This window comes from Calypte anna, chromosome 7 (assembly GCF_003957555.1).
Source record: "Calypte anna isolate BGI_N300 chromosome 7, bCalAnn1_v1.p, whole genome shotgun sequence".
Lineage (NCBI taxonomy): Eukaryota > Metazoa > Chordata > Aves > Apodiformes > Trochilidae > Calypte > Calypte anna.
In genome coordinates, this window is record NC_044253.1 from 38,324,586 (window position 1) to 38,350,304 (window position 25,719).

Sequence of the window (25,719 nt, forward strand, 5' to 3'; positions counted from 1 at the left end):
AATACAGTGTGGAAAATATCTCGTGGAGACTCAGGCTGCGAGGAGAAACCCAGTGATGCATTTTCTGAAGGGACTGTAGATCCAAAACAACACATTCAGCAATGTGTATATATATATATATATATATGTATAAGCTTCTTCCTTTTTACTGCACGTCACTGGGGATTTTTCTCAGTCCTAATTAAAATTAATTTCACAGTTACTGGTGGCTGCTGCAAATATATTAACCTTTATAGCTATAATACATGAATATAATGACTTTTTTTTTTAATCTGCACTATAGAGTGGCTTTCCAGGACCCCCTGGTCCCAGTGGTCCCCCTGGCCCACCTGGTCATGCAGGTCCTCCTGTAAGTAAAATTCATCTTTTCATAATCATTGCATAACCTTTTGTATGATCATCTCCCTTTTGCTGCCATAAATATCAGGTAAAATTTCCAAGCCATAAATGTAGATACTATGCTGAATTATTTTTATGGATAAATGTCATCCTCTATTTATTGGGTTCTACCAGCTACAAGCCACCAAGACTCAATGGCTGAGAGCTCTATGCTTGCCTAAGTCTCTGTGTTCCCCAGTGGTTTCTGCAGTCTTGTGGGGTGTTGGCTAAGGTTGTCTTAAGACATGCCACTGCCTATCATCCTCTGCTAAGGCTCCCAGATGTTTAATCATACAAAAGTTTAACAGGAGACACAGGAAACTGGGAAGCCTAGTACACATTCCCTGAACATACAAAGGCTCTGAGGTTTTTGGCATATGTCTCATTTCGAGAGGAAGTTCTAATTCTTTATCATGGAGTCAGGTTCTGCTTTGTTCTGCTAGTTCCACCTGGGATCATTGGGTTCTGACTGATTTTATTGCCTTACCTTATGAGATTATTATAAAATCCAGTAACACCATGGGATGATCAGTGTAATTGTTCACACCCTAAATGTTTTGGGTTTTTTTTTGCTGCATTACAGGGCTCTGCTGGATACCAAGGTTCCCCTGGAGAACCAGGACAACCTGGCCCTCCTGTACGTACACATTATATATCACTGCATTTGTTTAAGGCATCAATCTGTGCCATCACTGGAGTGGGCCTGAAGTTTTGTTGTTCACCTTGTCTGTGTTCTAACATCTATGTCAAATGTACAAGATTTTTATCACCTCAGTTATCACAAATTCTTTCTTTGAAAGAGATTTAATATTAATTATTATTATTAATATTATTATTTTTATAGTTACTATGAATTCTTTTTCTGCAGGGACCTCCAGGGCCTGTTGGAATGATAGGACCAGTTGGTCCACCAGGAAAAGATGTAAGTTCACTATAATTCATCCAGTGATTAATAATGTTAGGTTTGAGTTGGTCTGATCTGCTTCATCTGCTGGGACTGGTTCTTTAGAAGGAACTGAAGCAATAACAAGGCAATTTAAAAAAGTTGTTTTCCTTCAATAGGGAGAACCAGGAAGACCAGGCAGAAATGGAGATCGTGGAATCCCTGGATTACCGGTATGGAAAAGCTCCCAGGAACAATGGTTTTCTAACCAAAGGTTTTGTTTTCCTGTTTGGAGTTGACTGAGTGAATCTGACACACAAGGAACTCTGGCTTGTGCCCCTCATTCAGTAGGTATGGGATTTATTCACCTTTCTCTATTTGTATGTTTAGGGTCATAAGGGAATTCCTGGAATGCCTGGAATGCCTGGGATGAAAGGTCAACGAGTAAGTATCGAGTATATTGAATGCAGCTGAGTCTTACTATGCTGTTACTGTTTTAGTGTTTGACTATAGAGTGCTGTTGGTTTTTTCAGTCATCAATGCCCAGTGAAGGAAACTGAATCACAGAATTAAAAATCAGTTTCTGAACAATCTAATCTTACCTTCCATAACCAAGACTGTTCAATTTTATCCAGTAACCTCACTTGTAGAGTTTCATCCCAAACACTGGGCTGAAGCATGCTTCCCAGGAGAGCATCCTTTCCTAACTAATGGCCATGGAGAGATGGAGGAATCAAAATTTCTTTCAAAAACTGTTCCAGTAACTGGTAGCACTCATTTAAAAATAACCCCCTTTATATAAGTTTGCCTTGAAGCTTAAAATATCTTGTCTAAGAGGGATCAAGTTTTCCAGAACACAAGAGAAATACTAACCTCTGGTTTTCCATTCCCACAGGGTTTTGATGGAAAAGATGGTGCAAGAGGTGAAAGTGGTGCTCCTGGTCCAAAGGTAAAAAACTTTAGTGTCATCTTTGTGCTAGGTAGAATAATACCACCCATTGTTACATAGCTACACTTTGTATATTATGCAGTTATAAGAATCCATTACAAATTAAAGAAACCAATTTAATATCTCCATTTAAAGAATGACACTTGGTCCAGTGGAGTTAGGTGTGCTGAACCATCTCCTTTCCCAGTTTTCCAGCCCTGACAAAGAGGAGATTCCAAAATAAAAGGACATGCCTGGAACATCCAACTTTGTTGCATAGTTTTAAAGGACTGAGTCATCTTGATTTTTTTTTCTTTTTCTGTTTGAATATTTTGTTCTGACACTTACTGGGATGTCTCGGACCTCTCAGCTCCCAGTTCATGCTGAGAGCACTCAGGACCACACATGGCTTGGGCAATGGATTGGGCTGTCTTGTTTCTGTGTCTCTTTGCCTTGGGTAAACCAAGAAATGTTCACATCACAGATAATTCCTTGGTGTTTTCTTCCCATAACAGGGTGAAACTGGTCTTCCTGGAGCCAATGGATCACCCGGCCAACCGGTAAATATGTGCATCCATAGTACTGAAATGGAAGTGCTCATGGCATTTCCCTGTTACCAGATTTACTCATCTTTCTTTCAATTTTATCCCAGAGGATGCTTTGAAAAATACTGAGACATGCAAATAAGAGCAATGTCTCTTCAATAAGCCATATATATTATTCTGGAAGCTGTGTAGCAGACATATTTTCTTATGTTTTCTAGGGACCAAGAGGTCCATCTGGTGAAAGAGGAAGACCTGGGAATCCTGGTGGCCCTGTAAGTAACTGTAGCTGTTGTTCTTATCCAGAAGCAGCACACATTTTGTTTCAATATGTTGATGATTCCATACTTCATAGATTTAAATTTTTAATCTGCCTTCAAGGTAGAACTATTGTAATGCAAAGGATAAGAAAACCATACCCTGTCTGTAAAATCAGACATGAAAACTTTGAAGTCCCCAGTTAGATGTAACACTTTTAACTAACAACATGCTCCCTACCTCACTCTGTTTCCTTTTTAAATGAACAGTACACATGTTGAAGGAGAGTTCAGTGTTTGACCAAAAGCTCAGATTCATCAGGAGGAAGAGGGAGAAGGAGTGGAAGCAAAAGTCAGCAATGGAAGGCAGGGAGGAACACGTGCAATCTCAGAAGTAACTTGTAGGAAAAAGACATATTTAGTCTTTTACTAATATTAGGACAAATTCTTTGTTCTGAAACAAGTCATAGTTCATAGCATGCAACATAACAAAGCACAGTTAATGTACAATAACTAGCAACTCCATTGTACAAAGCCTGCATAACCTGAGCAGCAGAACTGGCCTAATGTGTCTGTAAGGTTGGCAGCAGGATTTAAAAAACAAAAAAACTCCATGTTGGGTTTTTGAAGTGAAGTTGTAGTCTTTTATGTGGGTTAGAAGTAGCTTACTTTGAAATATGCAACACCTATTGCAATCTTATTTAACCTTAAGAACTGGCCACCCAGATTGTGCTTTGTAATTGTTATTTCCTCTTAAGAAATCTAAAAAGAATGCATGTTTGCATCTTGCTGTCTCAGCATTTCAGTACAAGTCACATAAAGTGCCTGATATTCCTTCAATAATAGTTTATTATTATTTCAGAATATCAGAGTTGAGGAATCCTTGTGTGATGGTAAATTGAGTGTGCATGTAGAGACACAAAAAGATGAGTTATGGGCCTGGAAGCACATGGGGTTTGTGTGGTGCTCTGTACACAACACCTCTCTTCTTTCTTTAGGGTGCCAATGGCAAAGATGGAGTCCCAGGAGCAGCAGGCCCACCTGTAAGAAGATTTGCAGATCTTTAAGTATTTGTGTTGCTCAGACCCAGTTACTTCTGACTGATGTTCTGCAGTGCCAGCAAACCCAAAACAGGGGGAGCACTGGCTTAAGAATGAGCATTTTATTGAACTCTATTTCATTCCTGTGTCAGTTCAGGTGCTTGAAGCATGCAGTGAAATAGAACTGTGAGTCAGAAAATGCATAAATCCAGACCCAGCTTGTTCTCAGAGAACACATGGATGGCCAGAATTGCTGGTCTCTGTGCACACCAAGTTTTTATTGGCTTTATCAAATACATTATTTAACTGTGTGAGATGACCACAGATTTATCTTTCCCTTCTGCATAGAAACCTAAATGTGTCCACTCATCCATGTAACAGCTCCATTGGCTCCTTTTCCTCCTACACCCTTTTTTTAAATTAAAACAATTTTTGTACATTTTTTTTATAACTTAATCACTTTAACGATAGACTCCTTTCTTTTTTAAATTAACAACACAAAAATTTAGCTGAAAATGTAAAATTCAGGATATCTAAGATGTAGGTGTGATATTTTAGGTCTAGCCAAACTTCATCTTCTGCAGCATGATTTATATTTGCTATTTTGCCAGGTGTTTCCTTACTCAGAGAATAAGCTTGTAATCAGACTTTTTTTTTTTTAAATTATGTTTTAAACCTAAGATTAACTCCATATGGCTTTTACCTCTTGAATTAATAGTATTTCTTTCCCTTTTAAGGGTCCCCCAGGCCCCCCTGGCACTGCAGGATTCCCAGGCTCTCCAGGTTTTAAGGTATTCAGCCGAAGATGCATCCTAAGAGAGGATCAGATCCTTTCTCTGTTTAGCCAGCTTGTGTTGCTATACATCTTTATTTTATGAGGCCTCCTCTTTCTGGCTGCTCTTGCAGTGCTTGCAAGCCTAGAACTGATGTGTTTCCACATGCAGCACGAGACAAACCCAGGCCTCATGACGAATATCCACCCCAAAACACCACTAAGTGGTAGAGCCAGTGCTTTATGTTGCCTTATGGGAGGGGCTCAAGTGATCTTCCCCCAGCTGGAGGAGACAAGGAGCATGAGCTGGCTGGAGTGGAGGGGTTGCCACGTTGATTCAGCTCTTGCACTCAGGTGATGACGGTGGTAACCTTCCTCCCAAATCACACAAAGATGCCAGAGCAGAGGGAGAAGCCACGAAGCTAAATACTTATTGTCCCGGAGACAAGATGCAAATGCATTCATTTTCCCCTTTTCCTGTTTTTCCACAGGGTGAAAGTGGTCCTCCTGGTCCTGCTGGTTCTAGTGGCAGTCCTGGAGAGAGAGGGGAACCTGGTCCTCAGGGTAATGCTGGGCCACCTGGGCCTCAGGTACGTGAATACAACATGGGAACTGGCAAGTCCTTCACCACCCGCTCTTCGCATCCTTTGGTTTAAGGATGCTGGGCTAGAAACATCCATTACTCAGACATTTCTTTTTCCAGGGACCTCCTGGAAGAGCTGGAAGCCCTGGCAACAAAGGTGAAATGGTGGGTACTTTCACATCACTTTTGTGGAAAAAAAAAATTGGTTTTTGGGGCACTCTGTTGTTGAGGGTGACTCTTTGGAGTGGACAGAGTCCAATGATACCATGCTCTGTTCATCCTGCTCTCTTTTTGCCTCACAACAGGGACCTTCTGGCATTCCTGGTGCTCCTGGTCTGCCAGGAGGCCGTGGTCTTCCTGGTCCTCCAGGTGCAAGTGGAAACCCTGGAGCAAAAGGCAATCCGGTGAGTTACTGATATTCATTGTAATATTCATTACACTGGGTGTACAAATAGGTTGGAAGTAGTTCTAAAAACATTAAAAAACCCCACACTGTATTTGCCCCATTCACTTGAGATGGTTTATAAATTGTATTATAATAACAACTGCAATTATTTTTATAAACATGTACTTTCCCTTTCACACATTATCAACTGCTTTATATGAAAATTATACAGAAATATGATTATTATTTGCCTTCCTAAATTATCTCTCAAACCAGAAACATAAGAGAAAAATAACTCATCTCAAATGGCTACATTAGGTAAAATCTGCTGTTATAAAACCCTAATTTCACCTGCTCAAATTGCCCTGGACTTGCATCTACAGTCCTCACTACACCTAGAGAGCTGTACCTGTTCCTACACTGTATTGACCCCAGTGTCATCTGGTAGCCTTACACTACACCTAGTCCTTTCTCAAAGGACTCAGGGACTTCAAGTAGAAGTCAGAACCATTTCTGAAATAGCTCAAAAACAGGCACAAAGTTTTACTCAGGGTTGTTTATGATTGTATCACTTCTTTGCTGGATTGCTAAGGAGCCCCACGCACTCCCCATCCAGGTTCAACTGGTGCCTGCTAATTCATTTGCAGCAAAATAAGAAAAAAGTGTCAAAAATTTGAAAGATATCATGGCTATTTCTAGCATAACATCCTGTTGCAATTCATCATTTTAATGGGATTTTTCTCCTGCTTAGGGAGAACCTGGCAAGAATGGTGCAAAGGGAGATCCAGGCCCAAAAGGGGACCGTGTAAGTGATTTTCAAATGATTCCTGAGAATTCTACCCAGGAAGTCTGGACCCCGAATCGCTCCCCATTTACAAACCCAGGGATTTTCTTTTGGAGACTTTTGACTTCACTGGTGAGGTGTTTTGTTGGTTTGTTTTTTTTCTCGTTGCCAGGGTGAAAATGGCACCCCAGGTGCTCCTGGACCTCCTGGTGAGGAAGGCAAAAGAGGTGCAAATGGTGAACCTGGCCAGAATGGTGTACCTGGTACACCTGGAGAGAGGGTAAGCTGCTGTGCCCAGGGGGTACATCCTGAGGTGACAGAGGGACAGAGAAATCTGGTGTTCAGAATACTTCTTTTTCTACTCAGTAGAAGTTCTCAGCAAACTCCAGATGTGAAAGTGGGTGACAAAATTTGGGAGAATTCTTGTCTGCTTCCTAATCTGAATTGCAGTGCTTGGATCTATCTTGGGCTGAAATAAATTAGTTATTTTTATATTTTTAATATTGAAGTAGTTACCTTATATTCCTGGAAGTTGTATCAAAAGATTTGTGTTGAAGAGCAACCGTAAACTGAGAGAAATAAACAGTGGGGAAAAAAATGTATAAAAATCTCAAAATTACTTCTCAGTCAATTAAAATGAACAACAACAAAACTTCAGATCTGGCAAGTGAAATAAACACAAATTCTTCTACATTTAGGATATAACTTTATCTCAACACCTTTATTGCCAATAGATCTTACAAGTCATTGGTGTCAATAATAAGGGCTTTGTCAGGGTGTCTTTTATGTTATTACATCTTTATCTCCAACACGTTGGTTGGCTTGTAGGTTCACTAACTTTCCAAAGGGCACCCTCACAAAGGAATTCCTGAATTGGTTTATTCAACAAAATAAATAAAAAAGGTCTCTGCAATTTTAGATTTCCCAACAAAACCAAAAGAAATCGTGCCCATCTATTTATAATTCCTAATGTAAGAACTGATTGCAGTAGTTGCTGAAACTATGAGGGAACCAAAGGTGCACAATGAACAAATTAAGCATGGTAAATACATAAATGGGGCTGAAAATTAGATTTTATAATTCAAATTTTTTGTAAGCAGTGAAGACAGTAGGTAGTAAATATAAATATAAGACAATGCAATTGAGCTTTTCTCAATATTGAATTAGAAGCAAACAGGAAGGTTATAGCTAAAGAGAAAATTATTATGTAGACTTTCTTTCTTCAGTGAAATGTTATTTCTTTCTTTTTCTTTCATTAATTTTCATAATACTACGCCTAATAATAAATAGTTTATTAAAAAAACCAGTTGTCATTACCCAAGTTACATCAGCCATGATCCATATTTTGTTCTTTCCTTTGGCAGGGCTCTCCTGGTTTCCGTGGCTTACCTGGTACCAATGGGCTTCCAGGGGAAAAGGTACAAGTTTTCTTCTAAAAAAATACAACCCAAGGCTCTGGAGAACCCAAATTCACCCATGTGAATTTGAGTGGACAGCTTCAGTTCAATACCATGCTGATTTCCTGGCTCTGAACTTCAACCTCTCTTTTTCAGGGTCCTGCAGGTGAACGTGGTAGCCCAGGTCCTCCTGGCCCCAGTGGACCTGCAGGAGAGCGTGGCCAAGATGGAGGCCCAGGACTTCCTGGAATGAGAGTAAGACAGAAAATCCCCAAGAAAATTATAGAATGAGATGTAGAATACATAGAATATATTGAAATGTTTCTAAATTTTGCTTATTATTTAAAGAGGACTAAGTTTAACATTTAAATAACTGAATTATACATTAATTTCAATACACTGAAGTACTTCACTTGTATTTATTGCTTCTGTGCAATTAAAACAAGCTGTTGGTCAGGTTTTCATTGTACATATTAAGGAAATCTTGAGACAACCCGTTGTGTAAAATGTACAGAATGTGGCAACGTCCTGTGGGCTACACCAAGAATTAGCAACTGCTGGCAACAAACACACTGAAGTTCAAAAGTCAGCCAGGCTGCAGGGTTCTGGGAGCTAAACAAGATTTTACTGGAAATAAAAATTAATTACTCATAATCTAACAAAAATATTTAAAACCAGAAAACAAGTTCACTAAAATCTGTTATGAATTCTGTTGCTTTTTAGTAGAGGTAGGTAGTAAAATTGCTTAATCCCTTGATTTTTATCATCTGAAACCATTCTTTTCCCAAATAATGAAAGAATACAGGTTTTTGGTCATGTTGATTAGTGTCTGATACCTCAATTATATGCAGTCACTCTCAGAGAAATCAATAAACCCCCCAAAAAAGAATATTTCACTTTCTCCAACATCTCCTTAATGGGATGGGGAGGCATGGGTGGAGTTTGAATCTTTATTTAAGAAGTTAAAGCCAAGGAAGGAATTTAAAATGCATGTATGCACATAGATATGTGTATATGTAGTATTTGTTTGTTGTAATTAATTACCATACCTTTTAAACCGAAGAATAACAGGTTTTCTTTCTTTAATTTTAGGGCTTGCCAGGAATACCAGGAAGCCCTGGAAGTGATGGGAAACCTGGTCCTCCAGTATGTACATTGCTCAAGTATTTTATACTGACCCTCACCCCATATTATCTGCTGCTGTCACAGTCAGATTAATTATCTCTTTTATATGTTTTTTTTTTAATTTGCAGAGCACTTCATAGTGCAGTAACATCCTGTAAACCTTGTCATGTAACTCTGTTTAAAATACAGAAGTTTCATTGCAATACAAACCATACAAGTCTTGTATGTCAGTATTTCGAGCCTGCTCTCACCCTCACTCACTATTTAATGAGTCATGGATATTAATTAATTTCATCTAACAGATCCTATGGTTTCATTTCTCTTTTGCTTATCCCAGGGCAGTCAGGGTGATTCTGGACGCTCTGGTCCACCTGGTCCCCCAGGCCCACGTGGCCAGCCTGGTGTAATGGGTTTCCCTGGCCCCAAGGGCAATGAGGTGAGTGATATTTCTCCACTTCTCCTCTGCTGATGCTTCCTCAGACAGCTGTGAAATCGCTCCATAGTGGGGGTCCTGGTGCTGCAGCTCTGAGTGATTCCATCCTGAGCAAAACAGAGAATCTAAAAGTGATTGTTCTCTTTTGTCAGGGTGCACCAGGTAAGAATGGAGAAAGAGGCCCTGGTGGACCACCTGGAACACCTGTAAGTTTCATTAAGATTTTGTTTAATTGCATAATAATTCAATCATGGCATAATGTTAATAATAATTTTGTGACTCAACCTATAACCATATCTTCATTTTCTCTTTGCATAGGGTCCTGCTGGAAAGAATGGTGATGTTGGCCTGCCAGGTCCTCCTGGACCTACTGTAAGTGTGGTAGTCCCATGAGAGACAATTCTCAGTTACTGTCTGACAATTAGGTGTCAGTAAGGTGGTCTGGCATCTGCAGAGAGAGACTGGGATTCTGGGGGGAGGAAAATATTTTTAATGTTGTACAAAAAATCTTCTTTTATGAAGAGAAATGAAAGAGCTCTTCTGAGATGTTACCTTAATAAATCACTACTCAGAACTCTGTGTTGGAAGCTGAGTGGTGTATATACCTAGTATAAGTTGCAAGGACAAGTGAGGTTAGAGTTCTTGGGTACCTAACACCTCCTCAGACTGGAGATGAGCACAGCTTCCTTTAGCCTTTCTCAGCTTTTCAGACTGGTATCAAGCACAAGTGTTGTCTGCTGAATTACTTCTAATGGTTGGAGTGAAAAGAACAGCAAGATGCATTTGTGTTTGGGATCGTCCAGTGTAGTCATCATATCATGATAAGGAGACATAGATTAGAGGTGGTGTGGAGGTTGAAATATATATTGAAATGTTCTCAGGCAAATTTTACTTTTTTCCCCCCCTCTTTTGTTTTGTTAGGGTGCTTCTGGGGAGAGAGGAGAACCAGGACCAGCAGGTCCACCGGGCCTCCAGGTGCTGTGTGCTTATTGTTTATTTGGTTTCTGCTTCTTTTAAATAGCCTAACAGACACAAACACATAAATATTAACAAACAATTGAATGCCAGATTTTGAAGTAGGGTAGATGAGCCACTTTTCAAAAGTGATTGCTTACCTTTTCATAATTGCAAGCCAGATGGCTCACTCAATAGATTGTGCCAAATAGAAGTCTCTGGCAATCCAGTTATCACCTTTGACTTTGTAAAGCATTGAAATGAGCTGGGTATACAGCTTGCTGTCAAAGTTTGTTTTAGACATGAAAATAGATAACTGATCTATGTAACAGAGATGATAACACTGTTCCTTCATACAGGGATTGCCTGGTGGACCAGGACCAGCTGGAGAGAATGGAAAGCCTGGAGAACAAGTAAGAAATAGTTCCTTTTAAAAAAAACAAAACAAAACAACAGCCAACACACACAAAAACACAAACAACCAACAAGGAATATATGAGAATATATGAGCTATATATGAGAAGATCTTCCTAGATTGTGTTTCAGACAGCCATCAGCTCTCTGCAGAGGATAGGAGTCTGCTGTAAGGAACAATAGACAAGAGAAACTGGGTGCCAAGCAGGGGACAGATGCTTTGAGTAAAACACATGGATAACTTGCATTTGTTTTTCTCATAAACAGGGACCAAAAGGTGAAATTGGAGGCCCTGGATTCCCAGGCCCTAAGGTAAATCACACCCCAACAGTTCTATGATTACATCAAGGAACTAAGAACTGATGGGCCTGACAGCACAGAATAAAACATTTCTTTGCCATAGGGTGAAAATGGTATCCCAGGTGAACGTGGTGCCCAGGGTCCTCCAGGACCTCCTGGAACAAGAGGTGGCCCAGGTCCTGCTGGCTCAGAAGGTGCCAAGGTACCCACAGATTTGCAGGCTTCCTGCTATTATGTGCATAATTCAGGTTTGGTTTTGGTTTTTAGTTTTAGATTCTTTTCTAATCCTCGTTATTCTTTAGGGTCCTCCTGGGCCCCCTGGACCTCCTGGAGGCACAGGGCTGCCTGGCTTACAGGGAATGCCAGGAGAAAGAGGAGCTTCTGGAAGTCCTGGACCAAAAGGAGATAAGGTAACACACCCACACACACCCTCTGCCAATTTTATGCTCAATCAGTGTTAGCTCCTTACAACGCCCTGGGTTTGTTCCTGTCTTCTCTTCTGGATTGATTTGAGAGGTTCTGACTGTGCAGTTGCTTTGGCAGTGTGATATGGGCCCTACAGTCTAAAAAAAAAACCATAGGTATTTTCAGCCAGTTAATATATGCTACATATTTTGCTTTGTTGGGATATATGCAGTTAATATATGCTATGTATTTTGTCCTGGGGAGGGGTGACATCAACATGGTTCTAGTGCAGCAAATGAACAATGAGAATAGTTCAGACCATGAGCAAACAGTTTGCCATAGGCTCCATTTTTTACTCAGTCTGGGGTTTTTCCCATCAAAGTATTCAGGACCTGATGCTGAATACTGGGCAAAATGTCATCCCTAATCACAATAATGAAAACTGTTTATTGAGATACCCTCAGTTGGAGATCCACTCCATATTAATGTTTTAATTCTTCCTTTTCTCTCCCCTTGATGTTTATTTTATACTTACTCTTTTGCTCCTGCTTTTTACTTCTTATGCTTACTAGGGAGAACCTGGTGGCAAAGGTGCTGATGGCATTCCTGGTGCAAGAGGAGAGAGAGTGAGTACTTTTTAGACATTTAACAGTTTATCAATTAATTTCACATACCCTACACGTAGGACATGAGTAAACTTACAATGAAGAAATACTTTCTAGGAGAGGTAAAGTAGTAATCCCATTGTAGTTCATTCCAGCAGTGCAAATCTGGTTTCATGAATTAAATTAGGCTTAATATTAGGTGGGGTTGGTTTTTTTTTAGTGATTACAGCTTGATTATCAATATAAAATACATTTTTTTACAAGCAGAACTTTACAATTATTTGGGACGAATCTAGGAGGGGAAAATACTGATACAAAAGTAGAGAAAATATTGATAACAAGGCACAAAAAGACATCATGATAGTATTTATTCTCATATAGAATCCTTCTGTAGGTCACTCTGTGGCACATTTATACATTTGCATGGCATATACACATAAAATAGGTACTTGAAATATATACATATGCCCAGTGACTACACAGAAGCATATATACATCAAAACATTGAGGGATGAAAAATATAAAAATGCAGCTTGTGTGAGTTAGGGGAAACATAAAAATGTATTTCAAGCCATCAGGTATGCATCCAGTTCTCAAGAGAGAAGTCAGGAAGTTAGACAAGAGATGCTGAGTGTATCTATGTGAGAAGTTAGGGCAGTGGATAACTCCTATTGAAAGAGATCTATCATTGAAAGAGACCCATTAAAATCAGGTGATTTGGGAGTGGGATTAGGTGATGGGGGAAAAAAAAAGAGGTGAAATCAACTGGAGATATCTCACACCATAAAATGGTGTGATCTCACTGCCAGCCCAAAACACAGTGTACAGCACACGGGCATTGCAGGTTTACTTCCATTTAAATATCTTTAACAACCTGCTTACACTGAAATATAAATGCCACCAGCCAAAAGGAGGCATTAACTTTGTCATATTTTGATCCAAAATATAATGTTTTCTAATTCTTCAGGGTAACGTTGGTCCCATTGGCCCTCCTGGTCCTGCAGGCCCACCTGGAGATAAGGTGAAGCACCCTCCCTGGCTGTGTTTGATACTGCAAACTGGCACACTGGTGTTTGCCACAGGGGGAGAAGACAAACACCCAGTAACCATCCTTCTTCCTTACAGGGAGAGACTGGTCCAGCAGGTGCCCCAGGTCCAATGGGCTCCCGTGGTGGTCCTGTAAGTGACAGCCCTTCCCTTGCACTACAGCTTTCCCAGTGCAGACAGCAGTGTTGTCCCTACACATTCAGGAACACCTGGGGCTCGAGTTCAACATAAACTAAGAATATTGTGCTCCTGTTGAGCCTTGGGATTCAGAGGGGTTAAGAACTGCATAAAACCAGTGTTTCCAACACTGTAAAGGGGGCAGAAGGCTGCAGTGACAGGGCAAGTGAGAGCAATGGTTGTTTGTATCTTGCCTTACAGTTAAGTAAACTTTTCAGAATATTCATATGCTTGTATTTCTATTTTAACCTGGTAAAACATCTCATTTGGATCTCAGTAGGATCTGGGGAACAGCACAGGTTGTGCTGAGGGTTTATACAGGTGTAAATGAGGGTTGTCACACTTCAGGTAATTAGGAGATGACCAGGACATTCCTGAACAGAGCTCAGGAGCAACTGCTAGTTTGGGTGGTTTGTTTGGTTTTTTCCTCCAAGGGCTGGGAAAACAAAACTTTGAGCATTCTCTAACTTGTAAAGTGAAGACTGTCTGTGTAATACCTTCACTTGCTCATTCCCTGCTGTTTTCTGCAGGGTGAACGAGGAGAACAAGGTCTTCCTGGGCCTGCTGGCTTCCCTGGAGCTCCAGTAAGTATAATACTCAACAGCAATTGAATGTGATTACCAGGTTTTAGTTTCTCTCAGTTGATCCACATCTCAGAAAGGTCTGCTGTAACCCCTTTAACACACATTCCTGCTACATGCATCTGAGTTAGGAGAGGTGCAGATGATTACAGAAGACTCCAGTTAATTGGGACAATGTTCAGAAGGGAAAGCACCAATTAAAAAAATAGATAAAATGTTACTGGCTTCTGAAATCTAGCTGACTGGTGAGAAAAATACTGGATATCATGAAGCACAAGAAAACATCATGATAGGGACATGGCTTAGGGCTTGGCAGTGTTGGGTGGATGGTTGGACTTGATGATGGTAAAGGTCTTTTCCAACCTGAACAATCCTATGATTCATTATTTTCCTGTACTCAGTCACACATGGAGCAACATGTCTGTATTCTTCCCTTCATGCACTGGTAAACCAATAGAGTTCAACTGAATTTACATTTCATTTAATATTTAAATTCCCTGCAGGAGAACATCAGGATAGGGTTTCTCCTCACAGTGATATCATTGGGGTTTTTTTGGTTTGTTTTTTTTGTTTTTGGTCATAATGTAACCATAACTTTTCTACAGGGCCAAAATGGAGAGCCTGGTGGGAAAGGAGAGAGAGGCCCACCTGGTCTGAGAGGAGAGGCTGGACCCCCTGGAGCTGCAGGTCCACAAGGTGGTCCTGGTGCACCAGTAAGTTTTGGCTTTTCCTCATTGTATAAAGAGGTTTCTTCAGTTCTCCCTCAGCCTCAAGGTGCAAGCATTTGAACTGCCTGAAACTCAGTGGCACTTCCTATGATTTTAATTTGTTTATCAAATCATTCACTTGATCTGTTTCCTTCTCTGTAGGGTCCACCTGGTCCCCAAGGAACAAAAGGAGAACGCGGGTCTCCTGGAGGCCCTGTGAGTATCTCTTTGAGTTAGTCACTGATAAATGACTGATCTGTTGCAATAAATGTGATGTAAATGAAAAGCAAGACCTTCAGTGACTTTAATGTCTGCAGTTCAAGAGTAATTAAAGTGTTTCAGAAGGAGCAATTAAAGTCTGGGTGTTCAGTGATTTGGACTACATTCATTTTAACATAAGGTGCAAAAATAACTTTTGGCACAATGACCCAAAGCTATTAAATGGCTTATCTCAGCACTTAGTAAATTTACATGCCATCTTTGCCAAGCTTCCCAGAGCCCATTAGCTCAGCTTTGGATAACATATGAGACCTGACATCCCCCCAGAAAATAATTAAGAAGATTAAAAAAATAATAATTGTGAACTTCTTCAGTCCCAGGACATTTAATTTAGGTTTTATACAACAGATAACATAATTCCAAGTCAGCTGCTGTATAAAAATGCACTTGGTCATGTATTCCCAGCCTTCAGAAAATGACAACTAAAAGTATTGATTTCTCTTAGGGTGCTGCTGGTTTCCCTGGTGCTCGTGGTCTCCCTGGTCCCCCTGGAAGCAATGTGAGTTGTCCTATCTCCTTTTTCTTATCTCCTGGATGCATTTGGATGTACATTAATATATTAAACTGCAATAAGCTGCATGCACCTTGCCATGAATGTAACATCAGCAAAGGCATCCTGAATATAGTGTTTGCATTTAGGAAAAACTTCTGCAAAAGAGGGTTTACAACTCTAATTTCCCATGGAATAACAACTCATTCACTTACCCTCTTGATACTCCTGTTCTGGTTTGCTTCCCAAAGCCCATCAGAGTTAGTAGAGTCCTTCTCCTGGATCAGATCCTTCAATAGTTCTGTTGGTGGTAGATATTCTGTCTTCTCCCTTTCTCAGTTAAGGATCTTAAACTTGTACACAGTCTCAAAAGTACATTTTGGAGATCACTGTTGAGAATTTTTTTAGTTGCCTCTAGAATTAAATGGAAAAGGATTATTAAATCTGATTAGAGAAGTTCAGAAAAATACGTGGGGAAAATTTTCTCCTTTATTTTATGGCCTATATCTGCAGTTGGATCTAAGAGTCTGCAGTGTCCTAATATAAAAATGGATGCTGCTGCATTAACTCATCCCAATGCCTTATACACTGTGTGTGAAGAAAAGCTGTTTCACAATATCCATGCATGTTCAACATGAACCCAGGGTGATTATTATAGTAAAAATAAGATTCTGATTTTTGATCATTTAAGAATTAAGAAAATACAAAGAATACAATAGATTTTAGCTTAAAATCAATATTAAGCTATGCCTTGTACATTAACCAAGATATGAGGTAAAAAACTTTTATATTTGAATAAATAGATGTTTGGTTTTTGTCCTACAGTGACAGACAGGTGCAAATTGGAATATTGCTAAATAAAAAGAAAAAGTGGGATTTTTATTTTTTTTCCAATTTTTGAGCTACTTTTAAAGATAACACAATTATTTCCATTGATTGGCTAAGCTAAGGGTTTTAATGAAAGACATTTCACTCTGCATGTGTCCAAACACCACCTTTGAGGTGTCTGCAACTATTTCAAATCTCTGGCAGAGCCCTGGGTGAGGAATATCTGTCCTGTGAGGGAGGCAGTACAAAAACTGAGCATCCCAACCAGGCATGAGTCATGTTATGCAAACCCTGTGTCCAGACAGCAGGGAGAAAAAGATAAAAGGTTTAAAGTGGTAGCTGAAAGAATTGTCTCTTTAAGACCAGATCCTATTTGGGTCCATGAGATTTAGGAGGACCCTAAACCCACCTTCAGGCAACGAACCAGGGCTGCTTGGTTTCCATGAGGAAAGACCAAGAGCAGCAAATAAATGTCTGCTACTGTGTTATGTACCACAGCTCATGCTCTTCTCTAAAATTCCTTTTAGGGTAGCCCAGGTCCCCCTGGTAATGCAGGGCCTGCTGGCAAGGATGGGCCTCCTGGACCCCCTGGTAGCTCTGGATCTCCTGGTGGTCCAGGACCTGCAGGAACAAGAGGTGAGCCTGGTCCACCAGGTGAAAAAGGACCACCAGGTGCAAGAGGAGAAAGGGTAAGTAGACATCCAGCAAGGGACAGGTCTGCTCCGTGACAAGGGTTACCTTTGAGGATCCCCTGTATTTACTGATTTGCCCTTTTCCTAAACAGGGGGCACCAGGAGAACCAGGACCTCAAGGCATTGTTGGTGGCCGGGGCAACACGGGTTTGCCAGGGCTGCGTGGCCCCAGTGGCCCTCCTGGAGCAGCAGGTGCCAGGGTGAGTGCATCCACTGCAGCACAGCCTCAGCTCCAACCCAGCTGCTAAGGACACCTTTGTGTTTTAAAAAAAGAATGTGTTGCATTTTTAGTCCTGAGGGCAGAGAATTTGCACTTATTCTTGTTTACATCCCTTAGATCAGGCTTTAAAACGACAGGTTACAAGCTATGGGATGTGAGGTTGTTTTTAATCTTTATCACCAAGGGTCCTGGATCAGATTAATTAGCAGTACATAACCAGTTTCACCCAACTAAAGAGGGCATTGGGCTATAAGCTCTTCTTGAGATAGCAAAACCAGTAAGAAAATACAAAGCAAGAAAAGGTGATGTGAGGCTAACTATTTCTGTTAACCTCTCTGGTTGTTGTTTTGGGGCACATAAGAATAGACAGACCCCCCATTTATTATTTCTTAGTTGACAAAACCATAGGGAATGTTCCTTGGGTTCAGTGGTCTTCCATGAATATTACTACCAAAGGAAAGAAATCAGTTTGGGCAAGTTTGAATCTTTCTTATTTTGAGTATTCCCAATCCCTAAAGTCAGTCACTTTATTAGGTCTCCTTCATAACCACTGTATATTTAATTAAAGATCAAGATTCTGATGGTATTTCATAAGTCCATTATCTGCAATTAAATCTTTTTTTTGTTCAGGGTGAAGATGGTAAACCAGGCACCAATGGTATCCCAGGAGAACGTGGTGCTCCTGGTCCACAAGGTCCCATTGGACAAAGAGGCTTACCTGGAGAGCCTGGCAGAGATGTGAGTGGATGTGTTACACCTTCCTGCTAGCTCCTGAGTTACAAACAGGAGATTCAGGGACTAAAAATGCTTTAAGGTCCACAAAGCATCCCTCAAGTGCCTGAGCAGATGGCACAGAATCAGAGAATCGTCAGGGTTGGAAGGGACTTTAAAGATCTTCTATGTCCAACCTCTGTGCCATGGGCAGGGACATCACTGAGATCAGGTTGCTCAGAGCCTGTCCAGCCTGGCCTTAAAAACTTCCAGGGATGGGGCTTCAACCAGCTTCTTGGGCAGCCTGTGCCAGGGTCTCACCACCCTCATGGTGAGGAACTTCTTAACTTCCAACCTAAACCTCCCCTCCTCTGGTTTGAATCCATTCCCCCTGCTCCTCTCACTTCCTGCCACCCTAAAAAGTCCCTCCCCAGCTTCCTTGTAGTCCCTGCAGACACTGGAAGGCCACAACAAGGTCTCCTCAGAGCCTTCTCCTCTCCAGACTGAACAACCCCAACTCTCTCAGTCTGTCCTCACAGCAGAGCTGCTCCAGCCCTCTGAGCATCCTCCTGGCCCTTCTCTGGACACACTCCAGCACATCCATGTCTTTCTTGTAATAGGGGCTCCAAAACTGGACACAGTTCTCCAGGTGGGGTCTCACAAGAGCAGAGCAGAGGGGGACATCCCCTCCCTTGACCTACTGGCCACATTTCTCTTGATGCAGCCCAGGATGAGATTGGCTTTCTGGGCTGCAGGTGTACACTGATGGTTCATGTTGAGCTTCTCATCCCCCAGCACCCCCAAGTCCTTTTCCTCAGGGCTGTTCTCAAGCCAGGTACTGCCCAGACTCCACCAGTGCTTCGGATTGCCCTGACACACACGCAGGACCTGGCACTTGGTCTTGCTGAACTTGATGAGGTTCCACACCTCAGGTGCTCTAGCCTGCAGTCTCTGCTGCACCACTACCTGTGGACCCTGTTTCTCTGTCTCTGACCAAGAGGCTGCTCTGCCTGCACATCTACAGAATAGTGCAGGTCTGATAGATCTTTTAGGGGCCCCTCCACCTCCAGGAACTTTTCCTTCTAGACAGTTTTCTTTCTCAAGCATTATTTAAACTTACTGGAAAGCTATCTATTTGTCACCCAGGTTATGAACAAACTCTACCACTCTTCTTTTCCAGGGTAACCCTGGCTCAGATGGATTGCCTGGACGTGATGGATCCCCAGGAGGCAAAGTAAGGAGTCACCAATATCTTTAGATGGCCAAATAAATATTATGTAGAGGTGACAACGTATGTAGGTGCTTCTGTGCAACCTAATTTATTCTTTGAATCTCTTTGCTTCACTGAATAAACCCTTTACTCTAAAGTTCTGAAAAACATTAAATTTACTCTCCTGTCAACTGTGACTGTCTGCAGGGTGACCGTGGTGAAAATGGCTCTCCTGGCCCTCCAGGACCTCCTGGTCACCCAGGACCTGCAGGTAACACAGGAGCACCTGGGAAGGCTGGTGAAAGAGGATTTCAGGTAAGACCAAAGTAAAAAGCTTACTGCTTGCTTACATACCTTCCCCATGCAAAGTCCATTTCATGTTGTAATGAAGTGGAATTTTGAAAGAAATCATAACTTTGTTGCTGTAGGGATATCAAGGGGGAACAGATCACAGTTTATGTTCTTAAACATTACATAAATGAAGCTCAAAATCCACATACTCCTTAGGATGCCAAAGAGCACATCATCCCACCAGGCTCTATCTTAACTTCCATCCCATCTTGTGCTCATGTAGCACAAACAATGTTATTTATGGAAACCAGGGGAGTAACTGTGAGAGTCTTCAAGTTGTTTCTGTGAAGTGCTGATGCCAGCACACCTTGAGCACTGAGCACTCCACAAAACAAAGAAGGGTTCCAGTGGTATGGAACAGTGCCTACAAGCAGCTAAGACTGACACTGATAGAAAAGAGCAATCACCAGAATTCTTCCTGATGATGTAGTGTGTTTCCAGCAGCTGCTGCCTTTGACCACTATTTACCTGGAATTAAAAAGGTGTTTTAGTCAACACCAAGTGATCCGTGACCTCTTATTCTTATTGTGTCACAGGGTCCACCTGGCCCTCCTGGCTCTGCTGGTCCTGCTGGTGCTCGAGGTCCTGCTGTAAGTCATATTAAAGCATTTGTGATACTTTACATTCACCTTTCCCCTTTATATGGGCATTTTTCTTATTTCTTTGTGTATCCCTTCTGTTGTGAATCTGCTCTGAAAGGGTCCTCAAGGTCCTCGTGGTGACAAGGGTGAAACTGGTGAAAGAGGCAGCAATGGCATAAAGGGTCACAGAGGATTTCCTGGTACCCCTGGTCTTCCTGGTCCTCCTGTGAGTATTTTGCATCAGGATGGGAACTGTAGCTGGTTTTAGTTCCTGTGGCTTCTGTCCCAGGTAACTAGTTAGCCTTAACTAAATTACCAAGAAAAGAAAAGCAAATTATAAAGAACTCATGAATTTGATTGTCAAATGTGTTCAAAAGTCTGGATTCTCTGAACCATCCTGAGAGAAGTGTCAAAGAACTGGAAGAAGCTGCTAGGAGCTAAAACTGGGTTTTCTAAAATCCCTTCCTGCTACAGGTCTGCCTTTGCTTGCAACAAACACTTTTCCCTTTCATTTATATATGCTGTTCCTGATTAAAGTGTAACAGACACAACTAAATCCATGAGGAAGATGCCCATGGTCCAAATACCTCTCTCCTGCCACGCATCTTTAATTAATAATAGGGCAAAATGGGCACCAAACTGTAAACTACTGAACTGTGACCACGGATTAACATTTTGAACAGTTTTTGATGGCCAAAGGGCAATAGTCAGGCATGTCCTAGGAAGTTCTGACAAGTACAGATTTTAAGTGGGATTCATATTGAAAAGAGCTATCAATAGCACTCAGCATACAAGTGACCCAAAATTCACCTGGTTACCTTCCATTGGTAGCAAATGATGGCAGGGTTAACTAGAAATGCTACCAGTACCAACCTATTTAACAACACACTCATGAGTTTAAAAACAGCTGATAAATTCTCATTTATACTCTGACAGCAAGATGATCAACAATTTTTTAAGCATACCTCTTTGTGGTGCATACATATAGCAAATTTTTTAATGCATTCAAAACCATGAGTGCAAATAACCAAATTATTCAAATAACTTTACTGGTAATATGATTTTATATTAAAGTGCAGCATGTTTAGCTAAGAGCTTTCTGTTCTTATGAATATAAAGTGTCATCCACTTTCCTGTATTTTGGATGATACTGCATTATTATTGTTGTTTCATATAGTGATGATATAACGTTTTCTGGTTAAAGAATGGCAACCATTCTTTCTCATAGCTGACATATGCTCTTTATAAAGAAGAGTTTCATATCATCTCAAAGATGTTTCAATGTCTCTACCCAAGGTACCCCCAGCTAAACACAAACTATTACTGGAAGGTGTGTGACTGACTCACTTAACTTTTCTTTATAGGGTCCCCTGGGTCCTCAAGGTGCAATTGGAAGTCCAGGAGCTTCAGGTGCAAGGGTAAGACAAAGTCTTAGCATAACTGGAAGGAAGACTCAGACTGTTTAAATATATTATTTCTTTAAGTGTCCATCTTAATAGGCAAGAGCTTGAAGAAGGAGACCTGATAAATTGCATAGAAATACTCAGAAAGTATTTTTGAACTTGAGACTATCTGGTAAGGTATTTTGACCATATTATTTGTGTTCAATATTGTTTCTAGGGTCCCCCAGGACCATCTGGGCCACCTGGAAAAGATGGTAGAAGTGGCTACCCAGGTCCAATTGGTCCCCCTGGCCCCCGTGGTAACAGAGGAGAAAGTGGCCCTGCAGTAAGTAACTTGTGCACCCTCAAAAAACCAAATCTTCAGGGATCAGTTATGAAACACAGGGTGCTGTCCCATTTAAATCTTTCCCTTAGAAAATCCTGCAGTTTGTGGACAGCACTTGTGGCAGGATGTATCTAACTACTGGGGCTAAACTTTAACAAAAGGAACAAAAAAAAGTCTAATTTTAGAAAAATAAAGACCTGGAAAGTCTAGCAGATGTTTATACATAGCAAGTACTATTATTTAATGAATAAATTAATTGGTTGCTTATGCAAGAATTCTCAGTTTTTATGATGAGGCCCCGGGCAGACTTTTAGTTATAGCCTGTGACCTCTACTCAGTGCTATCTTTGCTAATTTTCTATTTTTTTAGGGCCCACCAGGTCAGCCTGGGCCTCCTGGTCCTTCTGGTCCTCCTGGTCCATGTTGTGGTGGTGGTGCAGCTGCCTTGGGTGCTGGTGAAAAAGGTCCATTCGGCTACGGGTATGAATATCGAGATGAGCCCAAAGAAGGTGACCTCAGTCTGGGTGACATCATCTCTACAATGAAATCCATCAACAACCAGATAGAAAACATCATCAGTCCTGATGGCTCAAGGAAGAATCCAGCTCGGAACTGCAGAGATCTGAAATTCTGCCATCCTGAGCTCAAGAGTGGTATGTTAGGGTTTTATGTTCACTAATTCCAGACCATCTTGATTTTTTCTTTTCCTTAATGTTTTTGTCTTTAGTATTTAAATGCTGATACTTGCTATAAAATTTGATTATTTTTTTCTTCTAAAGTAAATCTCATGATAAAGATGATAGATGTAGTAAAAGGTTTAAACTTGATCTTTCTGTGCATTTACACACAGAATTTAATTTCACTCATTGAATCACAGAACACTTTGGGTTGGAAGGGACCTCTTAAGGTCATCTAGTCCAACCCCTCTGCAGTGAGCAGGGACATCTTCTCACATGCTTATAAACGACCATTTGTTTAAATAATTTGATGGTGAAAAAACCACCCATGACACTCTAAGTTCTATATATTTTTTTAAATGTCAGTCCCATTCACTTATTCACATGAACTCAGTATATTTTAATATCATCTTATTTTTCTGTGGCCTCTCTTCTGTCTAAATGAATATGCTTCCTAATTTGGCTCAGGAATCTGGCATGGAAATTAGCTTCACCAATCATGCAGTCAGCTCCTTCTCCAAATACATTCAGCCCCTTAACATGTTTTTTGGGTTGGTTTGTTGTTTTTTTTTAATTCTAGGGGAGTACTGGGTTGATCCTAACCAAGGCTGCAAGATGGATGCTATTAAAGTATATTGCAATATGGACACTGGTGAGACATGCCTCAGTGCTAACCCCAGAACTGTGCCAAGGAAAAACTGGTGGACCAGCGAAAACAGTGGAAAAAAACATGTTTGGTTTGGAGAATCTATGAGTGGAGGCTTCCAGGTAAGAAATTACCAGAGCTAACAGCCAGAAGAAAGGTAGTACAAATACTGTGCTGGCATACATCTAATAAATAATCTTGAAATCAACCTAAGCTAAACTTTTAGTGTGTGAAATAGTAACGAGTTGGACTCGCTTTAAAGGTGATTAAATAAAAACTGTTGCTTTGTACTCTCCAGTTCAGCTATGGAGATCCTGACCTTCCAGAGGATGTCTCAGAAGTCCAGCTGTCCTTCCTCCGCATCCTCTCCAGCCGTGCCTCCCAGAACATCACCTACCACTGCAAGAACAGCATTGCCTACCTGGATCATGCCAGTGGAAATGTTAAAAAAGCTCTGAAACTGATGAGCTCCACGGAAAGTGAGATCAAGGCTGAAGGAAACAGCAAATTCACATACGCTGTTCTGGAAGATGGCTGCTCTGTAAGTAAACAAGACTGGCAGTTTAAGAAATCATTCCCTCTAGAGGACTCAACCCACAGCAAAGGAAGTGCTGCACGGGTACCTCCTGGCTTTGGAGCCACAGTTAGAGGCTGATACAGTGAAATCCCAGGGAATGAGTTCTGATCCCATCCCGGGCCAATTCTAAAACTCAGTCGAGCAAAACCCCCCACAAGACCTCACCTGGAAGGTCCAGACATGCAAAGAGTCTGTCTACATGTTCCTTTCTACAGAGGCTGCAAACAGTTTTCACAGTGTGGAGGGAACACCTTTAAACAGGGGCACTCTGTGCTGGGTTAGGAACTGGCTGGAGGGCCGGGCCCAGAGAGTGGTGCTGAACGGGGCTGCATCAAAATGGCGGCTGTGGTGTCCAAAATGGCGGCTGTGGTGTCCCCCAAGTCTCTACAACTCCCTGAAAGGAGGTTGGAGCCAGGGGGGGGTTGGGCTCTTTTCCCAGGCAACTCTCAGCAAGACAAGAGGGCACAAAGGGTCTCAAGTTGTGCCAGGGGAGGTTTAGGTTGGAGATGAGAAAGAATTTCTTTCTGGAGAGGGTGATCAGACATTGGAATGGGCTGCCCAGGGAAGTAGTGGATTCTCCGTGTCTGGAGATCTTTCCAAAGAGCCTGGATGTGGCACTGAGTGCCATGGGCTGGGAACTGCAGCGGGAGTGGATCAAGGCTTGGACTTGATGAGCTCTGAGTTCCCTTCCAACCCAGCCCATTCTATGATTCTATAAAATGGGAAGGCCAAGGCTGTAATCCACTAAAGTATAGGGTGACTTTCACGTAGCCCAACGTGGATCTCTCTAATGTGTTGTTTTTGGTTTGTTGTTTTTTTTTTTTCTCTTCTTTTTACCTTCACAGAAACACACAGGTGAATGGGGTAAAACAGTCTTTGAATACAGAACACGCAAGACAATGAGGTTGCCCGTGATTGATATTGCACCTCTGGATATTGGTGGTCCTGATCAGGAGTTTGGTGTGGACGTTGGCCCGGTCTGCTTCTTATAAACCAAAGAACCTGCTCTTTCTGAAACCCCAGCAAACAGATTCACACTCCAACTGTGCTCCTTTGTTTTAGCCTTGTCAGCTAGTACAGGTGACCATCTGTATCCCAGTTATTTATTAACAAAATTTCTGGGGGAAAAAAATCAATTTGATATCAAGGGTTATATTTTTTTTTTGCTATTACACAAAGTACAGTAAAAATGCTTTTTTTTTTTTTTGCTCTATTTTTTTTTACCAAATTCCATCTTCAAAACCTGTCTCCGTGGTGCTATTAATACAACTTCAACACTTAATAAAACAACACTGTGTTCTATTAGTTGAATGTTAGCCAAGTTCCCAAGCACTGATTGCTCCCAGTACCAAAGTTTACCCTTCTTGCTGAGATGCAGTCCATGAAGCTCAGAAGTGCTCCCTGTTTCAACTACCTCAACACGGACAGAAACTGGGATGTGTCTGATGAGTCAAACCAAACATCAAACAAATCTGTCAAAAACCCATTCAGTGGAACAATTTGGTACAAAACTGCCTATTTCTGTACTGATTAGCTGTGAAAGAGTACAGTGCATACTCACAGTTGAATACCTTCATGTCAGTAGTCACCATAATTCTCTTGTTGGATTGTATTCTGTTATCAAAGGTGCTTCTCTACTTTCCTGTCATTGCTGGTCAAGACCACTAAAATTAGGGAAGTGTAAAAGATTAATATGATGGTGCTAAATGTATTTTTCACTCCTAACTCTGCAAGTCGGGGTTATTGACTTGCTTAAAAAAAAACAAAATAAAATAAAAAGAGGTAAAGGATTAAAAGCAATTGTAAATGTCTCCTGGCAAAGATGATCATTGGAATGTCACAGCTGAGAACTTTCTCCCTTCACTCTGTAAAAGTCAATAAAGAAGCAAAATTGTGAACTACTTCTGTCACATTAACACATTTATAGTGTTGAAGGTTAACCATCTTTGTAAGCTTTTATATGGTCGTTGGTCTACTCCTTACAGAGACACATAATAAAATATCTTAATAAAATTCCTTGTTTCATAAAACTG

The 25,719-nt window shown here is 41.1% G+C and overlaps 1 protein-coding gene across 1 annotated transcript in view; it reads left to right on the forward strand.

The window, feature by feature from the left end:
* COL3A1 (collagen type III alpha 1 chain) overlaps nt 1-25,719 on the forward strand; it is a 51,314-nt gene extending 25,595 nt beyond the window's left edge. The window contains exons 6-51 of the mRNA XM_030453983.1: nt 284-349; nt 962-1,015; nt 1,247-1,300; nt 1,441-1,494; nt 1,652-1,705; nt 2,157-2,210; nt 2,705-2,749; nt 2,953-3,006; nt 3,987-4,031; nt 4,766-4,819; nt 5,292-5,390; nt 5,504-5,548; nt 5,689-5,787; nt 6,520-6,573; nt 6,725-6,832; nt 7,917-7,970; nt 8,106-8,204; nt 9,042-9,095; nt 9,412-9,510; nt 9,660-9,713; nt 9,826-9,879; nt 10,429-10,482; nt 10,821-10,874; nt 11,143-11,187; nt 11,279-11,377; nt 11,478-11,585; nt 12,153-12,206; nt 13,153-13,206; nt 13,311-13,364; nt 13,940-13,993; nt 14,596-14,703; nt 14,860-14,913; nt 15,422-15,475; nt 16,822-16,983; nt 17,079-17,186; nt 17,837-17,944; nt 19,098-19,151; nt 19,335-19,442; nt 20,015-20,068; nt 20,178-20,285; nt 21,424-21,477; nt 21,680-21,787; nt 22,157-22,439; nt 23,044-23,231; nt 23,408-23,650; nt 24,532-25,719. Of these exons, the coding sequence (XP_030309843.1) occupies nt 284-349; nt 962-1,015; nt 1,247-1,300; nt 1,441-1,494; nt 1,652-1,705; nt 2,157-2,210; nt 2,705-2,749; nt 2,953-3,006; nt 3,987-4,031; nt 4,766-4,819; nt 5,292-5,390; nt 5,504-5,548; nt 5,689-5,787; nt 6,520-6,573; nt 6,725-6,832; nt 7,917-7,970; nt 8,106-8,204; nt 9,042-9,095; nt 9,412-9,510; nt 9,660-9,713; nt 9,826-9,879; nt 10,429-10,482; nt 10,821-10,874; nt 11,143-11,187; nt 11,279-11,377; nt 11,478-11,585; nt 12,153-12,206; nt 13,153-13,206; nt 13,311-13,364; nt 13,940-13,993; nt 14,596-14,703; nt 14,860-14,913; nt 15,422-15,475; nt 16,822-16,983; nt 17,079-17,186; nt 17,837-17,944; nt 19,098-19,151; nt 19,335-19,442; nt 20,015-20,068; nt 20,178-20,285; nt 21,424-21,477; nt 21,680-21,787; nt 22,157-22,439; nt 23,044-23,231; nt 23,408-23,650; nt 24,532-24,678 (3,870 nt within the window). The 3' untranslated portion in view covers nt 24,679-25,719. The remainder of the gene's footprint in view (nt 1-283; nt 350-961; nt 1,016-1,246; nt 1,301-1,440; nt 1,495-1,651; nt 1,706-2,156; nt 2,211-2,704; nt 2,750-2,952; nt 3,007-3,986; nt 4,032-4,765; nt 4,820-5,291; nt 5,391-5,503; nt 5,549-5,688; nt 5,788-6,519; nt 6,574-6,724; nt 6,833-7,916; nt 7,971-8,105; nt 8,205-9,041; nt 9,096-9,411; nt 9,511-9,659; nt 9,714-9,825; nt 9,880-10,428; nt 10,483-10,820; nt 10,875-11,142; nt 11,188-11,278; nt 11,378-11,477; nt 11,586-12,152; nt 12,207-13,152; nt 13,207-13,310; nt 13,365-13,939; nt 13,994-14,595; nt 14,704-14,859; nt 14,914-15,421; nt 15,476-16,821; nt 16,984-17,078; nt 17,187-17,836; nt 17,945-19,097; nt 19,152-19,334; nt 19,443-20,014; nt 20,069-20,177; nt 20,286-21,423; nt 21,478-21,679; nt 21,788-22,156; nt 22,440-23,043; nt 23,232-23,407; nt 23,651-24,531) is intronic.